At 44.2% G+C, this 10,905-nt stretch overlaps 1 protein-coding gene across 1 annotated transcript in view; it reads right to left on the bottom strand.

Moving 5' to 3' along the window:
• Nucleotides 1–10,834, bottom strand: part of LOC311134510 (cingulin-like protein 1) — a gene marked incomplete at its 5' end in the record, with an annotated part of 54,565 nt that extends 43,731 nt beyond the window's left edge. Inside the window, 12 exons of the mRNA XM_084168208.1 lie at nt 1,148–1,300; nt 1,476–1,580; nt 1,744–1,842; nt 4,155–4,262; nt 4,433–4,645; nt 5,661–5,805; nt 6,083–6,231; nt 6,388–6,483; nt 6,639–6,744; nt 7,239–7,354; nt 9,278–10,365; nt 10,516–10,834. Of these exons, the coding sequence (XP_084024334.1) occupies nt 1,148–1,300; nt 1,476–1,580; nt 1,744–1,842; nt 4,155–4,262; nt 4,433–4,645; nt 5,661–5,805; nt 6,083–6,231; nt 6,388–6,483; nt 6,639–6,744; nt 7,239–7,354; nt 9,278–10,365; nt 10,516–10,834 (2,697 nt within the window). The remainder of the gene's footprint in view (nt 1–1,147; nt 1,301–1,475; nt 1,581–1,743; nt 1,843–4,154; nt 4,263–4,432; nt 4,646–5,660; nt 5,806–6,082; nt 6,232–6,387; nt 6,484–6,638; nt 6,745–7,238; nt 7,355–9,277; nt 10,366–10,515) is intronic.
• Between the last annotated feature and the right edge of the window lie 71 nt (nt 10,835–10,905).

Raw genomic sequence — 10,905 nt, 5'->3', positions numbered from 1 at the left:
AGGGGGAGAGAGAGAGAGAGAGAGAGAGGGAGAGAGAGAGCGAGAGAGAGAGCGAGAGGGGGGGGGGGGGGGGGGGGGAGAAGGAGGGCGAGATAGTGAGTGGAAGGGGGTAGACAGACTGAATGGTGTTCATTGAACATTCCCCCCATGATAGATTATGTTTTTCATGCAACGCCTATGATTTGCACTGGTGACAACTCTAGGGTAATTCACGAGTATCATAACTTCTAGTACTTATAGATAAACCCAGCAGCACTGAAGGGCGGAGACAAATGGAGGTCAATAAAATGATACCACTCCTCTTCATAGAAACACAATGTTCTTCTCAGTGGCTTCTGACCTCCAGTACAGCTTCTCCCTTTCCCTCCTCCTCTCCATTCCTCCACTCTACTCCTGCAGTTTCTCCACCGTGCTGACTTGCAACCCCCTCTCCCCTCCAGATAACTGTTCTCCTCCTCCAGATAACCACTCTCCTCCTCCAGATAACTCATCTCCTCCTCCAGATAATCCTCTCCTCCTCCAGATAACTCCTCTCCTCCTCCAGTTAACTCATCTCCTCCAGATAACTCCTAACCCCTCCAGATAACGTATCTCCTCCTTCAGATATCCGCTCTCCTCCTCCAGATAACAAATATCCTCCTCCAGATAACAATTCTCCTCCTCCAGACAACAGCTCTCCTCCTCCAGATAACTAACCTCCTCCTCCAGATAGCTCCTCATCCTCCTCCTCCTCCAGATAACTCCTCCCCCCTCCTCCTCCAGATAACACATATCCTCCTCCAGATAACGCATCTCCTCCTCCAGATAACTATTCTCCTCCTCCAGATAACTAACCTCCTCCTCCAGATAACTCTCATTCTCCTCCGGATAACTAATCTCCTCCTCCAGATAACTCCTATCCTCCTCCAGATAACTCCTCTCCTCCTCCAGATAACTCATATTCTCCTCCAGATAACTCATCTCCTCCTCCAGATAACTCCTCTCCCCCTCCAGATAACTCATCTCCTCCTCCAGATAACTCATATTCTCCTCCAGATAACTAATTTCCTCCTCCTCCAGATAACTCCTCTCCCCTTTCTCCCTACTCCCCTCCTCTACCCATCCCCCCTCCCACCCTCCTCCCCTCCGCACCTCCTCCCCTCCTCACCTCCTCCTTCAGTTTCTCCACAGTGCTGTTCTGCAGTCTCCTCTGCTCCTCCAGATCACTCTTCATCCTCCTCAGCTCCCCTGTTCTTCTCTCCTCCTCCTTCAGCCTCTCCTTCACCTCCCTGTGCTGGTGGTTCAGCTGGGTCAGCTCGCTCTGTGAGAGGGAAGAAACACAGAAACAGGACTGTGTCAGTGTGTGGAGAAACTAAGGAGAAGGAGAAAACAACAGGTTGTCTAAGTTGTTTCCCTGTATAAAGTTGGAACTATTTTGAAGAGTTGTTTCCCTGTATAAAGTTGGAATCTTACAACAAGCCTACTATTTATTTCACCTGTACGTTCTCCAGCCTTATTAGTAGGGCTTTGTTTGCCTGGCACAGGTCCTCTTCCTTCTCCCTCACCTCCGCTAGCGTCCCCTCAACCTGCTGCTTCTCTCTCTGTGGGATCACATTTTAGTATTGTATTATTACGTTAGGATACACTCTATCTAAAAACTCAGTTGATATTTCAACACTTGAGGATGCATTTTAAAGAACATCCTACTTCATTGAGAGTCTGTATTTCCCTCCCTCCCTCCCTCCCTCCCTCTCCCTACCTCACCTTGAGTTGCTCTATGCATTTCACCAGCTGTCTCTGCAGAGATTTGGACTCCTTGATGACGAGGTTGAGCTTCTCCACCCTGCTCTCCAGCTCCTCTACCTGGGTTAGTGTAGAGATGGGATACATTATGTCAGCTTCGGGACAACCTGGTCTCAGAGCAAAACGTATAATATTTACTAAAGTCGGCGCCACTCCATTTAGTATGATATGTTAGGCTACATTACATTGGGCTACCAATGTAATAGCGGTAGTACAATATAATATGAATTGTAGGACATCTAGTATCCTACGTCTTGATCGTTTAGTATGATATATTACGTTCAACTGCTTTAGTATGATATGTTACGTTAGGTTACACTGAAAAAAAAAAATCTTGATGATTCCACTAATAAATGTTTAGTAACTGGTTCCACAGCCATTTTTTCTTCACTCAACTTTTCAGTCAAAGTGTTACCTGAACTTAACATTTTTAGTGGGCCCAAACTTTGGCTAGGGACACACACAGCGCTTTTAACATACAATGTTTTCAACATACATATTTCACACACAACGACATTGTGGATGTTCGTTGATGCAGTAAAGGTTATTCAACACCTTCCTCATCTGGGATTTGAACTCACAACCTCTTTGTTCACAGTATTCTGATCTTCCTGCTACGCCACCATGTTTTGTCAGTTATCAGGTAATCTGACTATTCTCTCATCATTTAATTTATTTACTTATTGACTTATTTCAGGGTTTTTCTGTTTTAATGTTACTCCTTAATCACTATAATAAATACAATTGTTTGAAAAGGCTGAGATTTACTTTGAAATGCAAAGTGTAGGAATACAAGTGAATTCAGTCATTGACACATCATGGTAGCAGGAAGATAGTAATGCTGTGGACCAAGAGCTTGTGAGGACGTGTTGCATATGAATTACTGTAAAACATGCACAATGTCAACGTGTGTCAAATATGTAAGTTGAAAACATTGTATTCAAATCTCTATTTGAATGTGTGGGTGTCCCTAGCCTAAGTTTTCTCAAGTTGGAGCTAAGTTTGGGCCAACTAAAAACTTCCAAGTTCAGGTAAAACTTTGACCGAAAAGTTGAGTAAACTAAAAAAGGCTGTGGAACCAGTTACTAAATAATAATTAGTTAAATGAAAAATCTATATTTCATTTATTTTATTTTTTTTACAGTGTAGGTGTTAAGGTTAGGAGATAGATTAAAGGGTTAAGGTTAGGGTTAGGGTTGGCTAACATGCTAAGTAGTAAGTCGTTTAAAAGTTGCTAAAGTTGTCCGTGATGAGATTCAAACATGCAACATTGGATTGCTAGATGTTCGCGTTATACATCAACACATCCACCCCGAACAACCACCCTCTTTTAGTTTTTGCCTTAAGCAACCTACTGTCATACCAAAGGTAACATATCATACTAATTTAAGTGTCCCGGATTTACGTAGGCCAATGTAATGTAACCTAAACATAAAGTAACATCTCGTACTAAATGGAGTGGCATGGATTTTAGTCAAATATAAAATGTTTTGTCTGAGACCATTATGGGTATTGTAGTACATCATTATGGGTATTGTAGTACATCATTATGGGTATTGTAGTACATCATTATGGGTATTGTAGTACATCATTATGGGTATTGTAGTACATCATTATGGGTATTGTAGTACATCATTATGGGTATTGTAGTACATCATTATGGGTATTGTAGTACATCATTATGGGTATTGTAGTACATCATTATGGGTATTGTAGTACATCATTATGGGTATTGAAGTACATCATTATGGGTATTGTAGTACATCATTATGGGTATTGTAGTACATCATTATGGGTATTGTAGTACATAATTATGGGTATTGTAGTACATCATTATGGGTACTGTAGTACATAATTATGGGTATTGTAGTACATCATTATGGGTATTGTAGTACATCATTATGGGTATTGTAGTACATCATTATGGGTACTGTAGTACATCATTATGGGTATTGTAGTACATCATTATGGGTATTGTAGAACATCATTATGGGTATTGTAGTACATCATTATGGGTACTATAGTACATCATTATGGGTATTGTAGTACATCATTATGGGTATTGTAGTACATCATTATGGGTATTGTAGTACATCATTATGGGTATTGTAGTACATCATTATGGGTATTGTAGTACATCATTATGGGTACTGTAGTACATCATTATGGGTATTGTAGTACATCATTATGGGTATTGTAGTACATCATTATGGGTACTGTAGTACATCATTATGGGTATTGTAGTACATCATTATGGGTATTGTAGTACATCATTATGGGTATTGTAGTACATCATTATGGGTATTGTAGTACATCATTATGGGTTTTGTAGTACATCATTATGGGTATTGTAGTACATCATGCCCCAGTACCTGTCCCCTAAGCTCCTCTCTCTCCTGGATCAGCTCCTTCACCTGGCCCCGGGCCTCCCCTCTCTCCTCCTCCACCTCCTTCTTCTCCTGGCCCAGCACTGTGTTACTCTGACAGGGAGACAGAGGGAGTCAGAATACACACAGGATACAGTATGTTCAGTGGGAAATTAAGTTACGCCAATGAGCCACTGACTGGGATGTTCAATTCAACTCAATTCAATTCAACTCTACTCAACTTAACTCAACTCAATCTGCCACCCTGTCTCTCCCGTCGTTACCTCTTTCACCTCCTCCACCTCCTCACGGAGCTTCTGCACCTCCTTGCCGTACACCTCCTTCATAATGCCCAGCTCCTTGTCATGGCTCTCCACCTCCTCCTTCAGCGCTCCCTTCAGGGCGGTCAGCTCCCTCTCCCTCCAGTGTAGCACCTCCTCCTGCTCCTCTTGCACCTGAATGAGCCCCTGGAAGTCCAACCGCAGCTGGGCCAGGTCCTAACACAGACAAGTGCACTCAGTTAACCTGGGCCAGGTCCTAACACAGACAGGTGCACTCAGTTAACCTGGGCCAGGTCCTAACACAGACAAGTACACTCAGTTAACCTGGGCCAGGTCCTAACACAGACAGGTGCACTCAGTTAACCTGGGCCAGGTCCTAACACAGACAAGTACACTCAGTTAACCTGGGCCAGGTCCTAACACAGACAAGTGCACTCAGTTAACCTGGGCCAGGTCCTAACACAGACAGGTGCACTCAGTTAACCTGGGCCAGGTCCTAACACAGACAAGTACACTCAGTTAACCTGGGCCAGGTCCTAACACAGACAAGTACACTCAGTTAACCTGGGCCAGGTCCTAACACAGACAAGTACACTCAGTTAACCTGGGCCAGGTCCTAACACAAACAGGTGCACTCAATTAACCTGGGCCAGGTCCTAACACAGACAAGTGCACTCAGTTAACCTGGGCCAGGTCCTAACACAGACAAGTACACTCAGTTAACCTGGGCCAGGTCCTAACACAGACAGGTGCACTCAGTTAACCAGTAGTTCAGACTCAAACCCTGTGCATCAGAACCATCCTAAAAGCGGGCCTGGGTTTACTTCCTGTGTGTTTATGTGTGTCAGAGGGGTTTGGGACAAAACAGAAGATTAATTTCCGTTTCCCTGCGACAACGGACAATAAAGTAATAATCTTCTTCCTCTCTTCAAAGTAGAAAATACACATCGTATTCGCCTTATTGTGCCAGCCTCGTACTGAACATATAATGCTTGTCAAGTTTATCGATTTTAGGATTATGTAGAATAACATATGTAGTACACCCTCTACATGGAATATTATTATTATTTTTGTAATAGTTTTTTATTGTTTAAAAAAAAAAAAAGTAGATAAAGACAGACCATAATGGATAGTAACAAGTCTGTGCGGAATGTACAACATGGAATATTCTGGATCAAAACACTGTGGTAGATTAAGAATGAACCGAGCTTTCTCACAGCCCGTTCCTTACCTTCAGAAGGAGCTGTTTCTCTGTGCTGTCTGCCTGTGTCGTGTTCTTGGCCTGGTCCAGCTCATCGTGCATCTCAGAAAGCTGCTGCTGGAGGTCCTTCATCTCTGTACGGCCCTGCTCTCTCTCTGCCTTCACCTGGACTAGCCTGAGGAACATACGCATTTGTATCTTGTCTCGAGAAAGGTCACTGGGCTTTAATAATCACGGACTCCAAATATACAGACCACCTCACATTCTGACCTGTATTTGTAACATAAGTCTGAGAAACCACAGGGCACCGGACAGAGAAATCATAAATTGTTCTACTAGACACCAGTGTGAGGTAATTTCACAATTCACAACGGCAGGTTCTGAGATCCGCTCATATCTCCACATAAAGGTGTAGTAGTGTCTAGCCGGGTCCATTTGGGATTGGGCCTTACTCGTCTACGACAACTTCAAGCTCCGCCTCCATCCCAGCCAGCCTATCCCGTAGCGTGGAGAGTTCCCCCTGTCTCCTGTCCAGTTCCTCCTGAACGGTCTTCGTGTCTGTCTGGGCCCTCTCGCATGCCTCCATTAGGTTCCTCCCACTCTACAGGACACACAGAGTCCCCCCCCCAATGTTATCATTTAAGCCACGGAGGATTTACAGTACGATGCGAACTACACGTTTTATGTCGGTTCGCGTTCATCAGCCACCAAAACAGAAGAAAGAAAACGACTCCGGGTGAAACTGCTTTTACTCTACCGTGGTCTTATGCTCCAACTGTGTCTTCAGCTGTGACACCTCTCGCTCCAGCTCTGCTGTTTTCTGCTGTAGCTCCTTGGCCTCAGCAGCATAGTCCTGCCGTGTTGGGACACACACACACACACACACACACACACACACACACACACACACACACACACGCGGCCAATAAACATTCCCCTCATTAGAAACCCTTCGGTTTTACAGGACATTGGTTAAAGTAGCCTAGGTTTCAGTGTGGACAGACCCACCCTGATCTCCCCCTCCACGTTCCCTGCGGTCTTCCACTTCAGTTGGTGGATTCTGTCCAACACCAGGTTCACCTTCTTCTGAGTGGTGGAGGTTTTATCAGTGGTCCTGAAGGAAAACACAAGCATACCACAGTCATTTAACTACTGTCCAGAACAACATACCAGTCATATAACTACTGTGTGTAAGATAATGAAGGCTGCTGTGTGTGTGTGTGTGTGTGTGTGTGTGTGTGTGTGTGTGTGTGTGTGTGTGTGTGTGTGTGTGTGTGTGAGCTGAAACAGCAATCCTTTATCAGAAAGTAACAGATCTCGTTCACATTCTCTCCATCATATCATTAAAGGTAGGATATGAGAAACGTGTAATGGTCACTTGGGATCAGAATAGAAGTCATTCTGTTCCATTTAAATTCAGTCAAATCAGAAGTGAACTGAATATTCAAATTCTCCTAATTGGAATGGAATGGGATCAGAATTGACCCTCTTCGATCCCAATCCTCAGTCTCGCTGGCATCTTGCCAAAGAGGTTCTCTCACAGCTCAAGGTTAAATGAGTAGAGAATCATGAAACTAATCGTGGTTGAGCTACTCCAGTGTAATTTACCCATCCTTGAGGTAAGTGAACAGCATCTGTTTTGTGGCGTCTTCATTTGGTTGTTGTGGTTCAGTTGAGGCGTGCTGCGGACCCCTCTGACCTTTTAGAAGATCTGGAGTGATGACCTGGTTACAGAGCAGAATATCAAGGTGTATCCACCGATGGGGCAGTATTTTAAATGCGTATTCCAGTTACTTTAGAGTATTTTGACATCTGTATTTCTCTGGCCTGAACTACAATACAATATATTCTGTAATACACAAAATACTTTTGAGAGCTGTAATTAGTATTTTCAAAATACAAAATACTTGTCTATAAAAAAATTTTTTTATAGCAGTTCACAGTTTTGTGGCCCCCTATCACCCCAAATGTGCTGCATTGGTAGCAGACGTCTGATGGAACTATAGTGTGATAATAACATCTGCTAAATTACCAAAATGTAAATGTTAAAAAATGAACACTTGCAAAGCACGCTGGGCATTATTCCAATGAACTCCGCCTCCGAAACAAGGCCAAATGTTATTACAATACAAATTGCGGAGCTCATTCGAATAATACCTAGTGTGTTTTGCAGGGGTTAATTTTTACATTTACACTTTGGTTGAGGGCTTAATTGAAAGGGGAAAAAATGAAAACCTGCAAACACTAGGCCCACCATGGAATGAGTTTGACCCCCCCTTATGTGAAACCACACATTTCACTGCACCTATCCAGTGTATGTGACAATACAACATATATATATTTTACTATAATATACAGCCCCTACTGCAGTACTACTATAATCTACACCTACTACTGTAGTACTATAATACACACCTACTACTGTAGTACCATAATATACACCTACTACTGTAGTACTATAATACACACCTACTACTGTAGTACTATAATATACACGTACTACTGTAGTACTATAATACACATCTACTACTGTAGTACTATAATATACACCTACTACAGTAGTACTACAATAATATACACCTACTACAGTAGCACTACAATAATATACACCTACTACTGTAGTACTATAATATACACCTACTACAGTAGTACTACAATAATATACACCTACTACTGTAGTACTATAATATACACCTACTACTGTAGTACTACTATAATATACACCTACTACTGTAGTACTACTATAATATACACCTACTACTGTAGTACTATAATACACACCTACTACTGTAGTATTATAATATACACCTACTACTGTAGTACTATAATATACACATTTTTACATTTTAGTCATTAAGCAGACGCTCTTATCCAGAGCGACTTACAGTTAGTGAGTGCATACATTTTTTTTCTTCTTCATACTGGTCCCCCGTGGGAATCGAACCCACAACCCTGACGTTGCAAGCGCCATGCTCTACCAACTGAGCTACACGGGACTACACCTACTACTGTAGTACTATAATATATACACCTACTACTGTAGTACTACTATAATATACACCTACTACAGTAGTATTACAATAACATACACCTACTACTGTAGTACTATAATATACATCTACTACTGTAGTACTATAATACACACCTACTACTGTAGTACTATAATCTACACCTACTACTGTAGTACTATAATATACACCTACTACTGTAGTACTATAATACACACTTACTACTGTAGTACTATAATACACACCTACTACAGTAGTACTACAATAATATACACCTACTACTGTATTACTATAATATACACCTACTACTGTACTACTATAATATACACCTACTACTGTAGTACTACTATAATATAGACCTACTACTGTAGTACTACTATAATATACACCTACTACTGTAGTACTATAATACACACCTACTACTGTAATACTACTATAATATACACCTACTACAGTAGTACTATAATATATACACCTACTACTGTAGTACTACTATAATATACACCTACTACTGTAGTACTACTATAATATACAACTACTACTGTAGTACTATAATATACACCTACTACTGTAGTACTATAATATACACCTACTACTGTAGTACTATACCTGTAATACACACTATTAAAACCTCATTACCTGAGTTTCTCTCTTTGACTCCTCATCGGTGTGGTTGAGAGATCTGGATCTGGTCAGGGAGGACTTCTCCACTCTGTACCGTACCTTCAACGCTCTAGGTGACACAACGCTAGGCTCCTCCTCCTTCTCCCACTGGAGCATATTAAACATCAGAGTGGAGGGTCCGTTGGCCCCTCTACCCTTAGGTGATCCGGGGGCGCTGGTGGCTCCCCCTGGAGTCTCTCCCCTGGCCCCTCTGACGGCCGGGGCAGGGCTGGAGGGGTCCGATGGGTCTGAGTGTCGCTGTCGGCTGCTGTCCACGCTGCGTGACCTCCTCCGGTCCTCAGGGGCTATTCTCCCTCTCCTAGGCCCAGCTCGGCCCATCTGCTGGGGGCTGTCGAACTGGTTGATAAGGCTACCTATGGAGGAGATGGGCTCTGTGTCCACTGAGTTGGAGGATCTCTTGGGGACGTTGGTGACCTCGCTTGGGGGGCTTAGTAAGGTGGTAAAAGAAGGGTGGTGTGGAGCTTGGGCTGAGACAGGGGCAGGGCCTGGGCCTTGGGTCTGGGTCTGGATGGGAGCTGGGACATGGCCTGGGCCTGGGCCTTGGGTCTGGGTCTGGATGGGAGCTGGGACATGGCCTGGGCCTGGGCCTTGGGTCAGGGTGGGAACTCTCTCTATACCCTCAGCAGGCAGAGGGATCCTGGCTGGTCCTGGTCTAGACCCTGCTCCCTGGGTCAGGGTGGCCCCTGCCCCACTCTGGAGACCCCTGGTGAGATGTCCCGGCCTAGGTGCAGAGGCTGTCTGAGTGGGGGTAACAGAGAGTCTCCGGGTGGGGGAGAGGCAGGGGCTGAGGGGGCTACGGCTGTTCCTGTCTGGGTCGTAGGGTTTCAGCAGCTCCGGGTGTCTCTGGAAGTTCAACACCGTGTTAGATGCCGGCATGGTCCTCTGTGACTGCTGTAACTGTGACTCCTGGAAGTCGAACATGGACACGGTGGACGCCAGCGGAGTCCTCTGTGACTCCCTACCCTCCCTAACCCCAGTCAGAGAACCTCCATGAGCATACTCCCCCTGGTGGTTGGGAAGTCTACGCTCCATATAGGGACTACCTAATGGAGATCGTTCCACATATGGACTACCTAATTGAGATCGTTCCACATAAGGACTACCTAATGGAGATCGCTCCACATAGGGACTACCTAATGGAGATCGTTCCACATAGGGACTACCTAATGGAGATCGCTCCACATAAGGACTACCTAATGGAGATCGCCTATCATTCACCGTGGAGGCGTAATCAGACTGGCTGTGGGCGTTGACAGACACTTCCTGGTGGTCCCAGTTCCTGCTGTAGCTCTCCAGGCCACCAGATGGCAGAGCTGCTCTACTATCCCCGTTGTTCAATACAACGTAAGGATGACCCTCAATCCCCTGGACTTGTATCCTCACCCCGAACATGCTGCTCTCGCTGTGGGGGCGAGGGCTGCCTCTGGGACCAGGCTGCTGCATGTTGTATTCCTGTTGTAGTCTACTGAAGTCTGAAGAAGAGCCACTCGCTCCGTTTCTGTGAGACTCCATTTACGGGGTGTCAACTTAAGAGACAATGTTAAGACAACGTTGTGTTGCGGTTGTGTGTTTGCTGGGTCTAC

This window comes from Coregonus lavaretus (assembly GCF_964263955.1).
Source record: "Coregonus lavaretus genome assembly, chromosome: 9".
Classification (NCBI taxonomy): domain Eukaryota; kingdom Metazoa; phylum Chordata; class Actinopteri; order Salmoniformes; family Salmonidae; genus Coregonus; species Coregonus lavaretus.
Note: the sequence above shows the minus strand (reverse complement) of the source record. Positions and strands in the feature narration are given on the sequence as shown.